This window comes from Alosa alosa, chromosome 16, assembly GCF_017589495.1.
Source record: "Alosa alosa isolate M-15738 ecotype Scorff River chromosome 16, AALO_Geno_1.1, whole genome shotgun sequence".
NCBI classification, from domain to species: Eukaryota; Metazoa; Chordata; class Actinopteri; order Clupeiformes; family Clupeidae; genus Alosa; species Alosa alosa.
The window spans coordinates 456,250-480,527 of record NC_063204.1 but is presented as its reverse complement, the minus strand read 5'-3'; the positions used below and the strand labels follow the sequence as shown (position 1 = coordinate 480,527).

Genomic DNA, 24,278 nt, shown 5'->3' with positions numbered 1-24,278 from the left:
CATCACACGCGTGATTTTTTCAACATTTGGTGTATTTTTGCTTCAATTTGTGCAAAACTAGACCCGTGCTAGCTTCGGCGTTATGGAGGAAATGTACGCCTTCTTAGGTGTGTTTTCGCGTTTTTCACATACTTCCCGGAAAAACTTTGAAAAAAAAAAAAGGTTGAGTTTGAATCGAAGCTCTGGGTGTCTGCCAACTAGTGGTCAAGAGTACAAATGAGATTTTACACTGTACTTTTCGCGTCTATCGTCTGTTTTAATCAGTGATGTTGTTTGTCGCAATTTTGCGACTTTGGCCGGTAAAGGGTTAGACCCGGCCATAATTTGAGGATTTACAGTATCTAAGTAGACAAACTGGCTTCAGATATCCAACAGAGTTAGAGATTGTGCAGTCTTAGCTGTGGTTAGTGACGTGATGCTGTTAATGGGAGTTTTACATAGCCTAAGCGTAAACCTATAGGTTATTATTTGGTGTACCTAAAAGGCTTTTTACCTTATCAAAAGTGAGGGGATGACTGATCTCTTCAACACTGCGGGGATTTTGCGCTTGTCACTGTGTGTGTGACAGAAGAGGAATGGGAGAATCGCGTAAAAAAAAAAGTTTATGAGCCGATTTAAAATGGGAGAATCCAAAAAAAATGACAATGAAGCACTAAACAGATGAGGTCCAAACTAACAATTTTAAAAGTGGGTTGTTTTGTAAGAATTTAAGAAATGTTTGTATATTTTAACTTTTAAATGCATCAATCAGGTGCACTTTCAAAATAAAATCAGAGGTCAAACTTGCTTATTTTTATGGAAATATTTGTGCTGTAGCCTAAGCTATTTTGCACTTCAGAATTATAACCATGCACACACAGGTGGAATAGTTATGGTGATATTGCAATAAGTTCACAACCACAAAAACATATGCTACATTTCACAGTTCAGAAATGTTAAAAAATGTGTGTACATTTCAGCACTCAATGAAATTATGCAGAAGTGGTCACCTGTGTTATTCAGCTGGTTTATTTAAGATAATATATTGGTCATTGTAATGGCCATAGCCTATAGCCTACATGCTATTCCTTTTTCAGGTTGTACCCATATCTGCATGATGAGAATGTTTGCATATGGCTTATGTCAGGCTTTATATCAAAATTTGTGTCTCGTTATTTGATTTTCTTCATATTTTTGCATTAATGTCACTAGGAAGCATGCCAATATAAATATATTCATTTATCTGTAATGGGATTGGCTGGAACCTGACAATATAAGAACCATGATGGTGGGATAATCTATGGCTGAGCAATTTACAAAAATATATGTAGGCCTACTGACAAATAGTTTACATTAGAATACATTATAATTTAAGCCCCAATGAGGCTATGTAGAAATGTGTTGCAATTTCAAAACCGGATTACTCAGGAACCACTTATTGCACAGAGGCATGCTTCATATCCTCGTATTCGGTACGGTTTGCTGTTTATTGTGATATTGGGTTTGCCACGTGTTGTGTGAAGGGTTAGTGAAATATTAAACCGAGAGTAATGGGTGTGCACTGTGTGCAAAATCCAAATATGATTAGCCTAAATTGCACGTCGGTTCAATGTTATTTTTTCTCGCGAACCATTTATCACAGCAACTTGGCGCTAATATCATTGGAAAGCTTAGATTCCGCTCGTTCACCTGATGTGTGATACCATATGTATAGGTTTAGTTTAGTTGAACCTCATCTGCCAGGTATTTGACCTACCAGGTTGACACTTCAGCGTGAAAAATACTCAATAATACTCAAAGCATACCTGAAGCCGGGAAATGTGGGGAAATGCGCCTGGGGACGGCTTCTGAAGTAGCATCGCAAAATGAGAGAAAATTTAGAAAATTCCACAGACAGGGTGTGCTCTTGAACCCTCTCACCGCCTCTGAAAGCATAACCGTGGCTCAACAGGTAGATCTATAGATAGGCTAAACTCATTTTCAGGCATCTGACCGACCGGGTTGACACTTCAGCGTGAGAAATCGGGTGTGGCGTGTGAGTGTGTGAAACTAATCAAATGCGTGTGTCTCACGGCCAATGCGTGAGAGTTGGCACCCATGCAGTTGCTGCTACTGGAAGAAACTGGAATCCATGCATTTCCACTGAATTATTTTTGGAATCTGATCCCTTATCATACCTGTGAATCATTAAAATACCATTTATTTGCATGGCTAGCCCGATGCCGAAGCACCACCATTGAAAAAGCTGTTGGTAGCATCGGCTAACTAGCGCCAGATTTTGGAGTGCAGGGGACAAGCCGAGATGGGCTATGAGACATACATGTACACTCGGTATCTTGTTTCAACACACTTTAGGTCAATATCACACCGGAATTCTCCTTTAAGAATGACCGTGTTCTTGTTCGTGTGCACAAGGCATGCTTCTAGTGCCTCCTCCCCAAGCCTGTGGCTATGCGTCTTTTCTCCTCACACACATATGCTATTGTCGTGCCATAAACAGCGAGACATGGCTGCTAGTTTAGCTTAAGTGATTCTGTGGTAACACATAATAATAGGCTAATATCAAGTTGATTTGCTCACTTGCACCTCTCAACTTTGTGTTGCTAACCTACCTAGGCTATGAGATGTACGTAGGTCTACTGTTGGGTTTAATGTCATTTAGAAATAGGCAGCGCAAACTTTTACATCTGGAGAGAGCTCCTTGCTAACTAATTCTGCTAGCTCAGGTCATGTATGTCATTCGTCATTAGTGCTAAAATCATTATTGAACATGATCCCTTCTACGAACTTGATAGTTTTTTATTTACATTTATTTTATCTAATGACAGACAACAATTAATTGCATCCACATATCCTTATACATTATGTGCAACTATTATTCACTAGCCTAAAACCGTGAGACTGAAGGCTACAGTAATTACTCACGTATTTCTTAAAGTGACAAGCACTCAATTACACCTAGGCCTACACACCACATTAAAATTTGCCTAGGTGTAATAGTTTAAAAATAAATATTAAGTATTCAAATGACTAAATATGTTTAGCAATTAAGCAGATTAATAGTAATTATGCAGATTAAAAAATACTATACATTAACTGTACACTTTATATGAATTTGAAGGTATATGAAATAGAAACATATGAAATAAGCCATAATTTTCTGTGTGTGTGGAAAGAGTCAAGCAGAATCTAAGATGCCCACTGGTGTGAATGATAACACTATATTCAATATTACTGATGATGTCAAGGTGGTCTGGGCCCCCAAATCAAATACATTTTTTAAGAATTATCGAAGAAGTATCGAAATCGCTATTCTTGATGTGGTATCGGTATCGAAACAATAATTTTGGTATCGTGACAACTACACCAGTCTAATTTCTTGGAATATGCGCAAACAATACTTTGGGTTTTCGCACCGGCAGCAATGAATCAACATAATCAGTCAAAAGGAGAGGACAGCACATCATGTGGAAGTGTTGTTTTAATTGTCATTATGGATTTGATCTGGTGTTTTACAACCGCATAATGGGTGTGATGTAGGTCTTAATTTTCATGTAAGTGGTCTTAAAAAGGTCTAGTCTTATTTGGGGTGGTCAAACCTGGGGAAACCCTGTAATGGAAAGAAGATACCGAAGGCTTTTTTGCCATATTGAGTCAGCTTTACTTTCTTGTCCATAACTTGTCTAGGTTATGACACATTTTATTGTTCTTTGTCCTTTGGACAGTGCCTGGTGAGCTCGAACAACAAGGCTTTGAATCAGTTTACACCAGATTTGCCCTTCAATGAGACTGTGTGACATGTTCCAGCAATACTCATCACTTAAACCTCACTGATCACAGGAGAAATGTTCCTGTTGAAACCCACTATCAGAACTAAACAAGGCAACGCTGCATTTAGTTGTTATGCTTCTGACTATGGAGCCAGCTCCCAGATGACAAAAAAAAAAATGCCCAAATTACTTTTTGACATCAGGACTCTGAACTAAACTATTTTCAGATGCCCATTTTTTTTTACACTGAATAGGCTTAGTCCAACCAAAACAAGGTTTTGCCTAGCGGTAAGCTGGATAGGGGTTAATCCTAGCCTGACAATACAGTTTACTCACTAGATGAGGTGAGGGAATTCAACAAACTTGTTTAAGCTTGACAATAAAATCTGTTTTTCAATTGGGCAACATATAGCAAATGTGAGTGGTAGCTATCACATCCCCCATTCTGTGTTTAAGTGATTAATAAGGTGTGTCTGATCTTTGTGCTGTATCAAAATTCCCACAGTTATGAAAGCAGACGGTCAAACAAATGTCTTACTTTGTATTTTTGAGTGGCTCACAAACTAACAATGTTCTATTTTCTGCTCTTCTCTCCCTCCTCCCTTTGGTTGGTTCCACCACCAGGATAAAAGATGAATTGACCAGCCCACTTTCATCCACCATTGTACACAGTATGGCACGCTTTGGCACAAGTTCAGTTTGTTTATGTTATTGTTTATTAGTTCATTTCTCCATGTTGTATGATTTATAGATAGTCTTAAATTGTCATTGTGCAGTTGGTCCGTACAATGCAATTTGCTTGTGCAGCTTTTAAAAATAATACTCACATACACACTCACACACAAAAAATAAATAAATAAGAATACACATTATACAAAGAACATATCAAGGCATTAACATGCTTCCATTGCTTGAAGTCCATTTTAAAGTGCATCTGTGCAAGCTCCCATTGCTTAAAGTCCATTTTTAAAGTACAATTGTTTTGCTTTGTTTTATAAAATAAAAGTTTGAAATGCTATGGAGTGCCCTATTGTTTGACCCTCAAACTGATATCTCAATTGTAACTCCTACTTCTCAACAGTTTCTCATTGCAATGTCTCCTCATTTGCTCTATTATTTCTCCTAAGGAGAAACAAGTTGTAAATGAGACTACACTCAAACATAAGAGATCTCCCGTATTTCTCCTGCTTCTCAAACTAATATCTCTTATGTGACTCCATCTGCTCTATTATTTCTCCTAAGGAGAAACAAGTTGTAAGTGAGACTACACTCAAACATATAAAGAGATCTCCTGTATTTCTCCTGCTTCTCAAACTAATATCTCTTATGTGACTCCTACTTGTCTTATTGTTATGTGTCTCATCTTTTGCTTGTTTTATTTCTCCTAAGGCAAAATTAGGAGAAATAATTGTGACAAAAGTAATACTTAAATGATCCTTAAAAGAGAATCACCATTTTGCCTCTTTAGCAACAGAAGGGATACAAATGAGAAGCAAAAGTTTCCTCTGGGCTGGCTCCCATGAAAGCAACAAAGCCAAAAATCTGAAGGGGTCTCTGATAGCTGAAGGTGTCTGGCATTGTAATTTAATCTTAAACAACCGCTCATTATCCATCCCTGTTCGATCTCTTACCATTACAGACGTGAAATTAAAATATAGGCTACTACGAGACGTAGACCTACCCTACGCTCTTGAACGCATGCATGATGACACTTCACCACCACACCACTAGACTATATGAGCAAACCGCATACGATCGATTTGACAGCACTCGTCTGAAGTCTGAAGAAGTTACCCTGCTTTGATTAGAATGTTTTGTGCATTTACATAGGCGTTCATTGGGCTAGCCTACATGGGTTGATACGTCTGCGGAAAAGTCCTGTTTGCTGTTGAACTTATGCCTTACCTCTTCTATGTTGATTAACAAAGCCATAAATTATGGCCCATAATGCAGCTTACTTCAATGATTCTGTGAACTGATCTGTAGCTATCCTCTGTCATTCAGAGCTCCGGAAAGTTCCCAGATATTTTGAAACACCTGTTAGCAATCTCTGATGGCAGAATAGCCTATTCAATGGCTACCCGACAACATCTCAGTGCAAATTCCAAAATTGTTCGTCTATTTATTCCCACGGTTCAACACACGAGACGACTGAACGCGCAGGTGTTGTTAGTATGTGCACAGTAGCCTATATACTAGAACATAGTTTGGCTGCAATGGCTTTATTATTTTCTGCCAGTTAGTGCATTTTCCCTGTGTATAAGTTATACTACATGCATTATTGTGTTTGACACTGAGGATAGCCTATCTGAGATGGTGGTCTGCTTCAAATGAGTTAGCCTACGTTGTGAAATTGAGAATGGCACTCAGAGTAAAATTTAGTCTATCTTTGTATTGTGAAATTAAAATTAAATATGGAATATTACAATCAATAATATGGTGAAATGAATTAAAAGGAATCAATTTCTATGAAAAATCTCTGTCTATTGTGTGCGTGTGTCTAGGCCTATCGATGCATATAGGCTACTGCATAAAAGCCACTCGCGCCTAGGCTATTTACTGTAATTGTATCACCTTGTTAGGCTATCTTGCGGGGTGTGCCAACTTTTTATGAGATAGAGACCCCCTTAAAGACAAAAAGATAATTTGGGCCCTGTTTTCCTTAGCTATACTGAAATAGGCTAATGATGTCAAGTGCGCTTCTGTGGGGTTAGGGTGGGCGAGGTGCCTTCGGATTGCTGTCGCGGAACATTGGAATTTGTGGCTGCCCAGGACTTTTCTAAAACTTCTCTCTATCACCCGCACACCGCACTAAAATGACGTATTTAGCAGTCAAAATCCGTAACATGTCCAGGAGGGGAGAAATCGTCGGACGTCCATTTTTTTTGTTATTCAGCACCCCTGGTCAAAAATAGGTTCCCGCGCGCCTGAGTTCAGTAGACCCAATTCGCCCTGCATCTTATCTCTCTGAAGAGTTTTAAGTTTCAGTCGGGGCCTCTTCCCATTCCATTTGAATTTAGCTATCAGAGACTGTAACTTATCCCAGTAACCTTTTGGGGGTGGAAGGGGGATCATTAAAGAGTAAAAATTGACATGGGGCAGATTGATACTCTGGCTTGGAGGGAGTTTGGAAGCTTTGACCAACGTTCTATATCCTTTACAATTTGGTTATGTATGTTTTGAAAATTATGAGATGCTATGTGAAAAATAGAAGGTGAAATATCTATCCCAAGGCACCTAAACTGACCCACTACAGGGATATTAGAAGGCAAAGGCGTCACTGATCGAATTGAATTCATTTAAATGCATTAGTGATGATTTACTCCAATTAATTTTATATCCAGATAGTGAACTAAATGTATCAAACATAGATAATATGTGTGGAAGAGAAGTGCCTGTATCACCAACATAAAGAAGAATATCATCAGCAAATAGAGATATACAGTGTTCAGAATTATTGATAGAGATGGGAACAACAGACGGGTGTTGCCTGATTTTTTGAGCCAGTGGTTCAAGAGAGAGAGTGAAAAGTAAAGGAGAAAGGGGGCAACCCTGGCGGGGAAACTGTGAAGAGAAGGTATTATTAATATAAACCATGGCAGAGGGGTTTGCGTATAGGACCTTAATCATTTTGATAAAGTCTGAACCTAATCCAAATTTGTCGAGAGTAACCCATAAAAAATCTTTTTCTAGCCTGTCGAACGCCTTCTCGGCGTCAAGTGACAGGACTGAACATGGTAAATCGATCTCATTAGCGGCATGGATGATGTGGAGAAGCCGGTGTACATTATCAGATGCTAATCTGCCCTTGATGAATCCAGTCTGATCATTATGTATTAACTTTGTCAAAAAACCTTCAAGTCGTGAGGCAAGAACCTTGGCCAGTCCCTCCAGGATTTTTGCGAGGATTTTTTGAGATTGTTGCGATCTAAAATGCCTGATTTCGCGACAACTTTTCTAAAAAATTGCGATGGAAGTTGCGGTGCTTTTAGCTGTTTGTTGCGAAGAAATTGCGGGAGGAAGTGAAAATTGCAAAAATAGTTGCGATTTTTTTATTATTATTTTTTTAATTGAGGTCAATTAAGGTTAGTAGGCTAAGACCAAAATCACACTGATCATCTTGATGCTTATTAAAAAGGATAAGTAAAGGTAAATAGTAAGGGTTACAGAAAATCAAAGTAGGTCTACTTTATTTGTGTAAATACTTTGACTGGGGTAATTCACAAAGCAGTAACCTTTCATAGAACTGGTCAAAAAAGACAGCCCCCTAAAGAGATGGCATCATGTCATGTTTCAATACATTCATATATGTTGTAATTCATATTAAGTTCATATATTTTTAATAATTCATATTCTATGACTTGCATAATTACTAATAGCCAACTAGTCTAGTAATTTCATATTGATTAAACTATTAGATTACATACACTTTTCTTTAATGTTATTAGGCTACATGGTGGTGTGTAAGTCTAATTGACTGCCTGCCACTTTAAGGACGTGAGAGTAGCGTAATTACATTTCTAAGTGGATTGGAAGGCATCTCACTGTGATCGGCTACGAGGGGAACTTTTTGCATAGTGCATTACGATATGTGGATGGAATTCGGGATGTTGTCTATGTCATTAGTTAAAATAAATAACTGTGAATGAAATCATTCTTGGATCACAGAAGAGGTAAATGTCTTGAAATGTTATTAATTTCTATGATTTTGGTAGCACTACACAAACTTAGCCCACAAGCTAGCAAACATGAGACGAGCTAAAAGGACAGGTGTAAACGTTTGCCAAATGGGTTGCATACTGTAGCCTACTCAATTGTCGGTAAACCAAGTAGGTCTTAATTAACTTACTTTCATAGTCTAGGTAGGTTAGTAACACCAGGCTGAGAGATGCAAGTAAAGCAGATCATTAACGTTAGCCTTCTATGTATTGTCATCAAAACTGCAGAGGAGTGAACAAACAAGTTATAGGGCAGTCTCTGGTGTCTGCAGAAGTGAGTGTGGCATCTGACTCAATATTCTGGACTGTTGTGGTAGGTGAAATTTCACGGGGAAACCATGATGATTGGTCAAATTTGCGAAAAAAAGTTGCAGTGTTTGGACAAAAGTGCGAGGGTTAAGCCCAGAATTCACGAGTTTGCTGAAATTATGCGTTAATTGTTTGGCGACGCAACATCGTGAATACCTGACTGCTTGGCATATAATTTCACATCTCCATTTAGCTGTCTGGCACTTTAATAACAAATGAAATAGTTACATCAATAGTATGTATAAATGTTACTTGCATGATGTACTATATGTTATGTGTTTCAGGTTATTAGCTGTACTTACCTCAAGGTCTTGTTCGCTATCAGAAGTGTCCATCTCCTGAAATGTGAAATAAAATCATTATGATTAATTGCATTGTTTCATTATGTATTCATATATCACAGTGCACTGTTGCAGTCTGAACAAAAGTGTGTTGTACCTGCTCAAGCTCTGTGTCTGGGACTGAGGTTCCCACCAGCTGAGGGTAGATGTGCTTGGCCCAGAAGCGACTGATTAGCCTGGCGGGCCCATCCTATATCATTGAAATGTATAGTCTGGAATCGAACCATTCACCTCGCTTAATCCAAGGGGCGGGCAGAGAATTGTCTTTCAAACTGCCTAGGCATGCAATAGGCCAGCGCTTCGACCATATCCGTAACCGGGCGGCAAAATGGCAAATACATCCTTCTTGAAAAGGAATGACTTAAGTGCATTGTGTTGCTCAACTTTCAAAGAAAAGCACAAGTCCAACTTCTCCAAAGTTGACGCCAACGCCGATTCAAACAACCGCTCTTCGTTCGCCATAGCCACCTTCCTTGTTGTTCACCGTCGCAGGACTGTCGTTATTCTATTAAGCCCGCCTTAAGACTCTCTAACAAAATAGAGCTGTGATTGGATGGCGTCCCACGGCGTCAGCCAATAGAAATCCCTATGGTTTGATACTAGGCGTACAGGCTGAGCAAATTAATTTGCCGCCGCTAGGGTGCGTCTAGATTTCTAGGCTAGCGACTGATAGTATCCACTGCCTTACTGAGGAACTCTTCATCTCTGGACCCGGAAGATGACCGTCTGCTTCGGCCTCCAGGTGATGAAGTCTGCGTAGGCAGTTTTACAAGCGTACATCTGCAGCTGCACCTGTAAAATATAAAAAAGATACAACATCCACAATCACTAAAATGGCCAACCAACACTAAATGAAATTAGAAGGGAGGTGTTATTATATTACCTGGGTGTAATAGCTGTGGTTCTTCTTCAGTGACCAGAGAGTTTTCAGGAGCCTTGTGTTGTCAGCGGGCCACTGATCGTGTGGAATATCTACCCACTTCAGGGGACACTTGGCCTCAACCACTCATTTTCCACAGCAATCGCAGGATGTGTATGCATCACAGCTGACCCCGATGTAAGGTTTGTCTTTGCAAACTCGGAATCCAGCCTTTTCAATCTTGAGGCTCTTGTGAGCTTTATACACGTCGTTTGATATGATGATGGCTGTTTCTGCTGGGACTGTGGTCGTCAGGCCAAGGGTAAACTTATATGTCTCGATTGCGTCTTTTTCATGTTCCCTACCCAAAACAATGCCTGGACTGATCAGGTTACGCACAGACCTTTTGTGTCCAATGTCTCTGAGCAGTGCTTTGGACGGCTCCTCGGGGGGGGCGTTTTTTAAGACCCGGTGTGCAGATGTCCCAGTCACCCTCCCAACTCTGCTGATGCCAGGATGCACATTCGGCCTGGCCCTTGGTCTGCTCCTCTATTTTTTGCACTTGTTCATCAGTAAACCCTGAAAGATTCTCAAACCATGGCTTTGGTCTGTAGTCATCTGCAAAGCCATCAAATGTACTGAGACCTACTAGCATCTCTCCAGTGGCAAATAACATGCTAAGGAATTCCTGTTCATGGTGTTCTTTCGTTTTCGAAACTGGCCTCCTTTTTTCTCTGACGTTCCTCTTCCTTTTGGCATTGTCAGAATAGAACTTAATGTCTTTTACCATGGCTGCATCAACCTTCTTAGTGCTGCTGTGTTCCAGGTACAAGCAATGCTGGTCGGGGCCGGACTGGTGCATCCCAGGCGGACAGAGGCCTCCAACTTAAAAAGAAGTGCCGCAACATGCGAACAGCTTTCTCCAAGTCTAAAATCAGATAGGAAACAATAACGGCTATTTACTCTTTCATTAAATAGGAGAAAACAATGACATATTGTATCGCGCTTTACACCTGAAGAAGTGATGTAGGTATGGGCTTAGATTAAGACACTTAGATTCTAGACACTAGAAACAAAAACATGAGAAGATAGAGGTTAAGTCAAAAGAGACAGATGATATTTAGCAGAATGGCGCTAGTGAAAATGTGAAATATCTTCTCTAAAGAATATAATGCTTTGTGATCAGATTACCCTGCCATGCAGTCACAGTGGGCTACTTTAACAGCCCCCCATCACTGTTAGCTGCCACCCAGGTGTTATGTGGCTTGTCTGTGATCCTCCAGGAGGGCTTGACCCTGGTCTTGAATATTGTGATGTCCGGTGATGGCTTATAATGGAGCACCACGTCCTCCCAGCCACTGGTAAAAAACTTGTGGGCTTACAGGCTTTTATAATTTTTCATCTGCCCTGGTGTGTAAATCCCTACATGAAAAAAAGGTAAATATTGAGCAAGTTTGGGTACTGATGCGATCCTCCTACTCCTGCATGTTAGTTTACTGTTAGCTAGCGTTTGCTAATGTTAGCCAGACAGTATGATGATGTGGATATGTATACTACCAAAGGGGCAAACCAAACAAAGTGTGAAATATCTGATATATCTTACCTGGAGACTCAATGAGGTAATTCCATATGTCCCCGTAGTCCACCTCTGGCCACTCGTTTGGGTTGTTCGCCCAGAGACCAGATTCCAGGGTGAAGGGACATCCGACATTGCCGATTAATTTAAGTTTTTCCAAATAGCGACACCGGTCAGGACTTGGAAGAGAGTTTGTATAACTAGTCTGCTGGCTGGCCATAGCATTAGATCGGTATAAATAGCTATATATAACACTTGGGTAAAGTTCAAAAATGTAATGCACTGAAATTCTCATAGACACCCATTCAAATATTTCCAGGTAGTTTCACCTAAAAATGCCCGGACGTGTCAAAAAAACGGAAAGTACCCGGATTGTTGTTCTCATGTATAGAGGTGACCCCAGTGCCTAGCACATGGAAGGCATTCAATTAAGATCCCAATGTGCACCCGAGATATATTTTTTCCAAAAACAAAAAATCCCATCCACTCCGCTAAACTCTAGGAACGCAACCATTAGGTGGCGATGAGATTACTTTCCCTCCCTATGGCACAAATTTAGAAACCATGGGGGTGCACTATGTTCCCATGGCCACTTCATTTCTACAGTAAGGCTGGAAAAGAAGATATAGTTGGCTCAATATTGATCATATGTTCGTTTCATTATTTTTATTATTACCTAGCAGTGGTAAAAGTAGTCAATTGTTGTTTGTGTCAGATCAAACAGTGCTATGAGACAACCCCATATTCTTGCCGCATGCAGAAGTCAAGCAATAACGCTAATCAAGGATCTTTGGTTTTGCTCACTATCAATCTTTTGACATGATTTGCCAGACTGCGGTTGGACAAGGGCCTTGGCCAACTAAAAAGCAAAATCTGCTTTTTATCTCTGTTGGTTTATTCAGAGACAACAACAAACAGCCGAGCGATTGATAACTTTACTGTAAGGTTATATGCTGTTATTTTCCAGCAATATACTAGATTAGCTTGAGCAAAACAGCCATCACAAAAACTATTTTGGGAAAACATTGATAACGCTAACAGGATCACTGATGATAAAAAAACGAGTGTAATTGTGACTTAGCCTTAGCCTGGTGGGCCATCCTATATCATTGAAATGTATAGTCTTGAATCGAACCATTCACCTCGCTTAATCCAAGGGGCAGGCAGAGAATTGTCTTTCAAACTGCCTAGGCATGCAATAGGCCAGCGCTACGACCATATCCGTATCGGGTCGGCAAAACGGCAAATACATCCTTCTTCGAAAGGAATGACTTAAAGGAGCGATTTGTAGGATTGTTACGGAACGTTCTGTAGGCCAAAATCAAAACACTGGTGAACGTTCTCAAGACTACCAGATGCGAGCCTCTTCTGGGTTGCCAGATGTAATATTAGCTAACGTTAGTTGACCTGCAGCTTAACGTTTCTCCAACCATGACCCAGCTACACATTACGGAAACAGTGAAAACAAAAAATACCTCTCTAACCAACGTAACATATTTAGCTGAAGTTAGCAATACAGATGAAGTTTAGCCTAGGCTACCTGTTGTGGAGAAATATGGCCAGCTCTGCGTCAGACTTGACATTCTTCGTTTGATGAAGACGTCGCCATCTCAGGAACCTCCTCCGATGTCCACTTAATTTGTTTCTTGTTTTAATTTTGGAAATTTGCCTGCCTCTCGTAGCCGTTCATGACTACAACTGATAGCAAGTTGACAGTTGGCTTTTAATTTGGCAACACAAATAGGAGGACACGCTAGCCCATTATTAATACGCTATTCTAGAATTATTCATTCAAAACATAAACGAAAATTCCAAGAGATTCCGCCCCGTAACTCATTTTTTTTCATGGGTTTTGTGGGTTATAGTAATGTTGTCAAATAAGCCATTACTTTAATTCATCATGTTTCCTTACTCTCTGACAACATATGGTGATCATTTTGGAATGTTTACAGTTTATTTTCCATTATTTACTACATACTGGTCCTTTAAGTGCATTGTGTTGCTCAACTTTAAAAAAAAAAAAAAACTCCTCCAAAGTTGACGACAAGCGCCGATTCAAACATCCGCTCTTCGTTCGCCATAGCCACCTTCCTTGTTGTTCACCGTTGCAGGACTGTCGTTATCTTGTTAAGCCCGCCTTAAGACTCTCTAACAAAATAGAGCGCTGTGATTGGATGATGTCCACGGCGTCAGCCAATAGAAATCCCTACGGTTTGATACTAGACGTACAGGCTGAGCAAATGAATTTGCCGCCGCTAGGGTGCGTTTAGATTTCTAGGCTAACTTAGCCTATTTTCAAAAAGGAATAAATGGCTGTTGTTTAAGATTGACCATGGAGATGACTGAGGCATGAGACAGCCTGAATATCGATGGGAACAGTGGAATTAACACCTACTTCAACTTTTTCTGGGATGGCACTTCTACAGCCAGGTTGTTGAATAAAAAAATAATAAGACACTTATGTGTAAAGTTTTTTTTCACCCCTATTGTGTTTGTAGCCTAGCTTATGTTTATTAGTTGAGCTGTTGGGATAACGTTACAAACTTTAGCCTGGGTGAACCTATAACGAACCTGTTAGCAAATGTGTAGCAAACAGATTTTCCAGGATAATTAATTACCAATCACATTTCACATGTCAAATAAAGCCGGCTGATATCTGATAAACGGGTCCCTACCACACACAATAAGCGGACCCGTATTGCATATGATAAGCAGATCTGGAACACGTCAGTAACACAGACTATTATATGGAACTGGGCCAGTCTTAGCCCTTATTGGCACCAGATCAGTCAAACGGATCCAGACCAATTTTGGACCGATGTGCGTTTGGACGCCGGACGTTGTGGTAGTGTGGCCCAGTTCCGTCCCAGTGTATTTTTGCTATCTGGGCATGCACTAAACTCTCCTTGCTCAACAAAGCCAAACGGCAAAAACGCTTTTCCACTCTGTCTTCTTAACTGAAAACACAAATCAGTTCTGCCTTTAGCATGATGAGCAGGGGAGGGACTATCCTGAGACGCCATTAGTGTGTATGTGTACACACACACACACACACACACAAACATATACACACACACACACACACACACACAAACATACACACACACACACACACACAAACATAGATACACACACAAACATACACACACACACAAACATACATACACACACACAGACACACACACACCTTGAAATAGCATTAGTGTGTATGTCCTCTTTGGCAAAGCTGAAGGCAGGTGTGTGTGTGTGTGTGACAGGATCCTCTAATTCTTTAATAGGATACACATTAGACTGCTCAGCAGAAATAGAATCGGGGCCATGGAAACTGACAGGTTCATTCATACACACACGTACATTCTTCCTCACACACACAAACTCGTCCACACACAAACACACATTCACACAAATGGACTCCATGCTGTTGAATCTCCCACACGACACCTGATCTCGAAGGTAAGCTGTGTGTAAGTGTGTGTGTGGAGACTGTGAAAAGTAACTCTATATATGAATGGTATGCTGATATCTATTCCCTCAGGTAATTATCGCTGCTGTCTGTTGTCGGTGCAGGTTGTGGTGTGCGTGTGTGTGAGAGGGTATGTGTGTGTGAGGGTGTGTGTATGTGTGAGGGTGAGTGTGTACAGTATGTGTGTGTGTAAGGGTGTGTATATGTGTGAGGGTGTGTGTATGTGAGAGTGTGTGTGTATGTGAGGGTGTGTATGTGTGTGTGTGAGGGTGTGGATATGTGTGAGGGTGTGTGTATGTGTGACGGTGGGTGTGAGGGTGTGTGTGTATGTGTGTGTGTGTGAAGGTGTGTATGTGTGAGGGTGTGTTGTGAAGGTGTGTATGTGTAAGTGTGAGCTGAGTCGGACTCTAGCCAACTTGGGCTTTGAACTAAGAGCTGATTTATAAATGGATTTCTTCATAACAGAGTGGACAGAATGTATGAATTATCAAACACACACACACACATCTTCCCTGTTTCTCCAGAGTTGCGGTAGATGAGGACGATGAGGATGACTGTGATGAAGACGATGAGGAGTGTGTTGCTGCTCTCTCTGCTCTCTGTGGCCAGTGCTGACCAGCTCACGCCAGAACTGCAGCACCCCCACTTACTGACACGTCAGTACAGACACAATAATACCAGTGCACAATACACACATTCAGTACACACATCAGTGCACGCAGTGTGCATACGCACCAGTGCAGACACAATAAGTACAGACACACACACATTATCGTCAGTGCACATTGACACCAGTGCACACACACACCGTATTGTACAGACACACACCAGTACACACACACACACACGTCAGTACACACACACCAGTACACACACACACACCAGTACAGACAGTGTGTTTAATTCCTAATGCATGTGTATGCACTGTGTGTGTGTGTGTGTAGGCCTCTCAGCAGCAGGACGAGAGTGTGTTATTGGGGAGATTAAGAGAGCTCTGCTGGGGGTCAAACAGTTGGGAGAGACGCTGGAGACACAACAACACACACACCTGCAGCTCATGGAAACTCTCACACACTGCTACAACAAGAAGAGGGTGAGGCACACATGTGTGCGCGCATGATGTAATGTGTGTCCGTGTAGAATGTGTCCGCGAATGTGTACGTGTAATGTGTGTGTGTGTGTCCGTGTAGAATGTGTGTGTGCATGTGTAATGTGTGTGTGTGTGTGTCCGTGTAGAATGTGTGTGTGCATGTGAAAGATAGATAGATAGATAGATAGATACTTTATTGATCCCCAAGGGGAAATTTAAGAATGTGTGTAGTGTGTGTGTGTCTCTCTGTGTGTGTATAATGTATGTGTGTGTAATGAGTGTGTGTTTATAATGTGTGTCTGTGTGTGTATAATGTGTGTAGTATGTGTGTGTGTGTAATGATGGTATGTAATGTGTGTGTGTGTAATGAATGTGTGTAATGTGTGTGTGTGTGTGTAATGTATGTGTGTGTAATGTGTGTGTGTCCGTGTAGAATGTATGTGTGTGTGATATTGTAATGTGTGTATAATATGTGTGTGTGTGTAATGTTTGTATAATGTGTGTGTGTGTAATGTATGTGTGTGTTTGTGTGCAATGTGTGTGTGTAATGAGTGTGTGTAATGTGTGTGTGTGTGTGTAATGTGTGTGTTGTGTGTGTGTGTAATGAGTGTGTGTGTATTATTATAATGTGGTAGTAATAGGTGTGTGTGTGTGTGTAATATTATTGTGTGTAATGTGTGTATTATTATTGTATAATGTGTGTGTATAATGTGTGTGTATAATGTGTGTGTGTGTGTGTAAATGTGTGTGTGTGTGTGTGTAATGTGTGTGTGTAATGAGTGTGTGTGTGTGTGTGTAATGTGTGTATAATGTGATGTGTGTAATGTGTGTAATGAGTGTGTGTGTATAGTGTCTGTGTGTGTAATGTGTGTGTGTGTAATGAGTGTGTGTGTGTAATGTATAATGTGTATAATGGGTGTGTGTAATGTGTGTATAATGTGTGTGTATAATGTGTGTGTAATGTGTGTGTGTATAATGTGTGTGTGTAATGTGTGTGTAATGTGTGTGTGTGTGTGTGTGTATAATGTGTGTGTAATGAGTGTGTGTGTGTGTGTGTAATGTGTGTGTTTAATGTGTGTGTAATGAGTGTGTGTAATGTGTGTGTGTGAGGTGTGTGTGTGTGTGTATAATGTGTGTGTGTGTATAATGTGTGTGTGTATATGTGTGTGTGTAATGTGTGTTATTATGTGTGTGTAATGTGTGTGTAATGTGTGTATAATGTGTGTGTAATGTGTGTATAATGTGTGTGTGTAATGAGTGTTAATTGTGTGTATAATGTGTGTGTAATGTGTGTAATGAGTGTAAATGTGTGTGTGTGTAATGTGTGTGTGTGTAATGTGTGTAATGTGTGTGTAATGTGTGTGTGTGTGTAATGAGTGTAATGTGTATAATAATGTGTATTATTATTATTATAATATTATTATTATTAATGTGTGTATAATGTGTGTGTATGTGTGTAATTATTATGTGTGTGTAATGTGTGTGTGTAATGTGTGTGTAATGAGTGTAATGTGTGTGTGTGTATAATGTGTGTGTGTAATGAGTATGTGTGTGTATAATATAATGTGTGTGTGTAATGAGTGTGTGTGTAATGTGTGTATAATGTGTGTGTGTATAATGTGTGTATAATGTGTGTATAATGTGTGTGTGTAATGTGTGTGTGTGTGTGTATAATGTGTGTGTGTAATGTATAATGTGTGTGTAATGTGTGTGTGTGTAAGGGTGCGGAACAGCTGGCTCAGGAGGCTGGGCTATGAAGCTGCAGAGATAGCGATTCCGCCATGACACCTTATACCCCAGTGGCTTTTGAGGTCACCATGTCTGGAGGAGAGCTGCCGCTCCTTCTACACCTCCACCTGTCGCCGTGACGACAACGCCTTCACACTGCAGGTGTGTGTGTGTGTGTGTATGTATGTGTATATGTTACGGAAGAGAGAAGGCCAAGGGCCAGATTCTCCTGCGACGGTTATAGAAGGGATTGAACGTACACAGCTGGTTTGACAAACAAATACAGAACACACGGACATATGTTCAGACACGACCAGGGGTTTAAGTGGGGGGGGGGGGAGGAACGCAGTTCCGCCACCTCAGATAAATGAATAATAAATATATTCTTTCATACTGTCTGTGGTGAGTGATGTGGTGCATGTCTGTGGTCCATGTCTGTGGTGCATGTCCAATCTGTCTGTGGTCCATGTCTGTGGTGCATGTCCTCTCCTGGAGGTAGGGTCCGAGCCACCCGACACACCTGCAGATAAACAGACAAGAAAACGAGCTGAAAGCCGAGCGGCTCAGAGCACTGATGATGGTGATGATGATGGTGATGATGACGATGATGATGATGGTGGTGGTGATGATAGTGATGATGATGATGATGATGATGGAGATGATGGTGATGATGATGATGATGATGATGGTGTTAATGATGATGATGGTGATGATGGTGATGATGATGGTGATGATGGTGATGATGATGGTGATGATGATGATGATGGTGATGAGTGGAATGTCTGAACACTGATGATGATGATGATGATGATGATGATGAGTGGGATATGAACACTGGATGATGATGAGTGGCATATGTGTGTTGTGTCAGGTGGGGGAGTTCTTCCGCAGGATAGCATCTCATCTGGATACAGAGGAAGAGCTGCACTATCAGGACCCTGAAGAGAATCAGAACCCTGATGATGTCCAGAACCCTGAGGATGTCCAGAACCCTGAGGATGTCCAGAACCCTGAGCCTCAGACAGCAGAACCCCCAGGTGCGGACCCTGCTGACCCCGACGCCCCTGAGCTGACCAGCAGCTTGGCCGAGGGGGGAGGGGCCATGGAGGCAGAGGCGGAGCTTCAGCAGCTGAGCGAATCTCTGAACGAGGCTCGAGAGGAGGCGGGGACTCTCTACGCCCGCTGCCAGGAGACGGTTGCCGGGATGCGCTCGGCGCTGGGTCCAGCCTTCCACCCTTCCGGGTGAGCTAAGTACCACAGACCCTCCTCCGACGCTGGGCGAGGGTCACACACCTGCCTTCTGCTGGAGCTCGACGCCGCTCCGGGCCTACAGGAAGTGGAGTCGGTGGTGCAGGAAGTCAACTCGGCCCTGCAGGAAGTAGAATCAGCAGTACAGGAAGTAGGCTCCGCCCTGACGGGACTGTTCCAGGGGATGACCAGCAACAACGGAAACGAGAAGAAGACAGGTTACAACCCACACACACACACACACACACACACACACACACACATACACACACACACATACACATACACACACATACACACACACACACACACAGACAGACACACACACATACAGACACACACACACACACACACACATACAGACACACACACACACACACACATACACACACATACATACAGACACATACATACACACACACACACATACACACACACACACATACACACACACACACACACACACACACACACACACACACACATACACACACACACACACACATACAGACACACACACACACACACACACACACAGACATACAGACACACACACACACACACACACACACTGGCATTCAGAACGTAAACAAAACCAAGGAGGACACAGGATACCTAAATTGTCTAAATAATAATTAAAGAATTTACTTCAAGAGAAGGAAAAACTATACAACCGCCACAATGTATGGGTTAGTCCAGTAAGATCAGTAGCAAGTTAATTGCCAGCGTCGCATGCAATGTTAGTGTAATGTAGAAGGAATGCATGAAAAGAAATCAAATTCAAGAAAATTCATAATCTAAAACAAGACAAATCCAGGCGCATCGTCTGGAGTCACCAGCCATTAACTGGCCCTTCATATTGTCAAAGTCCGGCCTTTTAAAGGCAGCCAAATCAGAATCGCGCCCTTAACAAGCCAAAGCCACTTACAGGACCAAGGCCAAGCCTACAGGCGCCAGGAGCAGCGGCAGCGCTCAGAGTCGTCACACACACACACACCCATATAAATACCAATACACCGCGGATTTGTTCAAGTAAGAGTTGTTCCTGGACCAAGCATTCTAATGACGGTCCTGGACCAACAACTCTTTAACCAATCACAGCCTTGTGATGTCATCAATGTGAGCCCTTCTGCTTCTCCCATTGTCATTTTGAAATTTCCTCCAGAAACAACCAGGGGATCACCAACTTGTATCTCAATACAGGTAGGTAAAAAAAAATCTAAGGTGCATATATTCAGATTCTCAGAATTATTTTATTTTACAATTATTTTACACAAAATATACAAGGACCTACCTGTATTGGGATACAAGTTATGGTAACCCTGTCATGAGCTCTCTCTCTGCCTGGTAACACGCCTGATTAAAGCCTGATGACCTCCACCTGTTCCTGCTCTGCTCTGCCTCACCCTCGTTTACCTACCAGCTGCACTGCATTCACCACTATCATGCCCCCTGTATTTAAAGCCTTGCTTTTCAGTCCACATTTGTCAGGATCGCCTGCAAAACCCGCACCAGTTACCTGCCTGTCTTGGAAAAAAATCCACTCTGACTCTTTGCCTGTGAACCCAGACCATTACTACCTCTTTGATCTCCAGCCCGTAATCTTGACCTGCCTTCCGCCTCTCTTCTCGAATACAGCCTAGCCCTTGACTGTACTGCTGCTTCGTTTCAATTGCTGCTGTGTGTGTGTTTCCCAGGACTTCCTGATCATCCAGCTCCTGCCATTGCTGCTCGGGCTATTGGGGGGGAACACACACACGCCAGACTCTTGGAACTCCCCCGAACCCTGAAACCCCTGTAACCCCCAACCCTAAATAAACATTCTAACGTGACGCCTTTGTGGTCCCTCGTCCCTGTTTGGTGTCTGACAAACCCACTGCTTGTGAAAGAAGGGGTGGGGAGGGGCTTAACGTGAAAAAGCTTAATGTCCCAAAACGGCAACAAGTCATAATGGTAGGCTGGGAAGTGGGGAGGGTATGGGATGACCAGAGAGTCTTGGCTGTGCTATTCAGAAAGCATCTTCTATTGTCTTTTCCAGGCACACACAGCTCGTTATAGCATATTGAGTGTCTTAACAGATAGGCTCTGCTCTTGGGTTTAGCCTCACAGCGAACTCAACCATCTTGTTGCTTGCAGTTTGTTAAATAAAGCGATGCAGATTACATTATTTATTTCTGATTAATTGCATCTTTTGATATCTTTTGCAACATCTGCTTGTTAGGCTGGCCTACTGTCCTGTACAGGTAAATTTTCAACAATTGCTGGTGTAGGCCTACAGGCTATAAATCAATTAGGGGACTGTTCATTATTTATTTAAGGCTACCGGAGGAGTTTTGGGAGCGTTAGTCAAATAAGAGACGTGACCCTCCCTCGCCAGCAAGAATTTTTTTCTATGACCTTCCAAAGTGATTGAGAAAAAACGCATGACTCTCCCTAGTCCCAACAATTTATTGATGCCTTCTGTAGGCTACTGGGTCAATTTGGGAGCTTGCATGCTACGACACCTTCCTTGAAATGCCTTGAAAGGGCTGTCGTTTGCACAATTTCACAAATATTTTTTCAAGTATTTTAACTTTTTCCTCGCTGTCTTAGGAGGAGCTGCAGGGCCGTAGGAAGGGGGTGCGAGGCCCCGCGCGAACTTGATAGATAGTGCAATGCCCTGTCGAACTTGACAGATGCATGAACTTACGTGCATGAAATCATGCGATAGCTTACTTTACACATAGCCAAGGCTACTGTCGGTGCATTTTAGTAGCCTAAGTATAAGTATATAAGTATATATACTTTTTTGATCCCGTGAGGGAAATTTGGTCTCTGCATTTAACCCAATCGGTGAATTAGTGAAACACACAGTGAACACACAGTGAGGTGAAGCACACACTAATCCCCCGCGCAGTGAGCTGCCTGCTACAACGGGCGGCTTTCCGGGGAGCAGTGAGGGGTTAGGTGCCTTGCTCAAAGGCACTTCAGCCGCGGCCCACTGGTCGGGGCTCGAAACCGGCAACCCTCCGGTTACAAGTCCAGAGTGCTGACCAGTGGGCCACGGCTGCCCTTATGAGGAGCAATATGAGTCCTCTTGTTGCTTTGATATCTTTTTTCGTTGTCGCTTGAACGTCGGCAAAGCAGGCATGTTAGGTTGCAATTTAAGTGAAATTTCTACAGTAGGCCTACAACATGCAACATGCTTGTTAGGCTGGGCTACTGTCTTGTACAGGTAAATGTTCATCAATTGCTGGTGTGCAGGCTATAATCAATTAGCTAAATCATTTGTCCAGCTGTTTAAAAAAATTAGTGCTACATTCCAAACGCAAAAGGTGCTTTGATAGGCTATCTTTTCGTTTGAACGTCGGCAAGCAGGCATGCCATGGGTTGCAATGAATGAGGATAATTGGTTTTATCTCGCGGATTTATTTTTGCATTATTTTGAATATGACTCGCTCCAGTCTCAACAGCACTTCTGCTTTTTCCACACGCATCTAAGTTCTAACACACATCCCTCTCCCTTCTTTCCATCCCCATCCCTGCACGGGCTTTCTTAAAGGAGCTGCACCATTTTACAACAATTGCATCTACATTTTCATATTAGAATGTTTTGTCAAGTGTAAGCTTAAACTACCGTGATCAATTTAAGTTCGCGGCCCCCGCTGAAAGTCTCATGCACTTATCGTTACACTATCAAATCTATAAGTAACCGCGGACAAAATAGGGTATAATATATATAAACTCACGCTATTGTATTATCATATTTGTTTGGTAATGGCTCACTGCGTCATGGAAGCAGTTAAGTCAAGTTGCATCAAAAATAGTAGTGGCAGAACTCCAAAGTGACACCTTGTGGTTGTTTGTGTCAACTGCAGTTTGTGCCATTTCTGCTGAGAAAATGGGTGCGTGATTCATGAAGGAACCCGTCCAAACTTAACGGGGACCCACTGTACAGACACAAACACACATACAGACACACCTCCATATAAATACACACACATACACACACACACACCTCCATAAAAATACACACACACGCACCCATATAAATACACACACACACAGACACTCACACACACAGACACACCTCTATATAAATACACACACACACACATATAAATACACACACACACACAGAGGCAGAGTAATGTGGAGTCCTTTTGTGGGGGGGGGGAGGTGCGATATATTAACGGTAAATAGTCATACACAAACACACACACACACACAGCCAAACAGACACACACACACATACACATAAACACACACACACACACACAGCCAAACAGACACACACACAGACAGCCAGACAGACAACGACTAATGTGGAGTCTTGTGTTTAGGGGGGTCGCTATGCCGACAGCTGCGCAGACAGCCGGCCAACTGCTGGAGACTGCAGGAACGATGCATCAGCTGCAGACATGCCCTCCGCACAGGTGTGTGTGTGTATGTGTGTACGTGTGTGTGTGTGTGTGCATGTGTGTGTGTACATGTGTGTGTGTGTGTGTGTGTGTGTGTGTGTGTGTGTGTGTGTGTGTGTGTGTGTCGCCCTCCGCACAGGTGTGTGTGTGTGAGAGTAGAATGCATATCGTAGTGTCTTATGGTCATAATTAGAATTGCAGAACATTTCTCTGCTGGGGCTCGTTTCTAGAAAGCGTTGTTGGCTAACTTCCGTTGCAACCTTGGTAGTTTGCTCCGTCATTCTTGGATTTGGTGTTTCTAGAAAAGGAAGTTCGAACTCTCCATCGCAAACAAGGACGCAAAGTTTGGTCGTTTGAACTACTGCCCCTGGGCAGTCGCACTTGTATCGTTCCTTGGTGTCCTGAGTGCCTAAAGTGGCTGATCCTGTGTCCTGTAGTTTTATTTTGATTAAGAGACTGACTCCCCTACTTGGCTCATTCTTGCTATTTATGTTAATTTGAGTATTGCCTTGCTTTTTGATAAGCTAGTATTATAATCTTCACATACTCTTAAAATCAGCGCAGTGATAAATGGTGTAGTGGCTAAAGTAGGTGACTTGTTATCCCAGCGTTGTAGGTTTGATTTTCTTATGATGTGAGATTGTCCTCTTGTTTCTCGCTGTAGAGTAACATATACATAAATATGTATGGTGTTACGAGTCCATGTCAAAGTAGGGAGAGCATAACATAAACGAATTCACCAGAGTCCGGTTGTGCGGGGAAAATGTAACAATTTAATGCAAAGGAACAATTTAGAA

General features: G+C 41.9%; 2 protein-coding genes across 2 annotated transcripts in view; both read left to right on the top strand.

The window, feature by feature from the left end:
* Positions 1 to 14,879: 14,879 nt before the first annotated feature.
* LOC125309067 (clusterin-like protein 1) lies at positions 14,880 to 17,873 on the top strand. The gene is made up of 4 exons (XM_048265728.1): positions 14,880 to 15,005; positions 15,540 to 15,671; positions 15,960 to 16,108; positions 17,827 to 17,873. The coding sequence occupies exons 2-4, from the start codon at positions 15,551 to 15,553 to the stop codon at positions 17,860 to 17,862; spliced, it is 306 nt and encodes a 101-aa protein (XP_048121685.1). The 5' UTR covers positions 14,880 to 15,005; positions 15,540 to 15,550; the 3' UTR covers positions 17,863 to 17,873.
* Positions 17,874 to 18,677: 804 nt separating this feature from the next.
* The window catches only part of LOC125309806, a 12,617-nt gene continuing 7,016 nt past the window's right edge, over positions 18,678 to 24,278 (top strand). The window contains exons 1-3 of the mRNA XM_048266931.1: positions 18,678 to 19,053; positions 19,117 to 19,299; positions 23,404 to 23,496. Coding sequence (XP_048122888.1) covers positions 18,678 to 19,053; positions 19,117 to 19,299; positions 23,404 to 23,496 — 652 coding nt within the window. The remainder of the gene's footprint in view (positions 19,054 to 19,116; positions 19,300 to 23,403; positions 23,497 to 24,278) is intronic.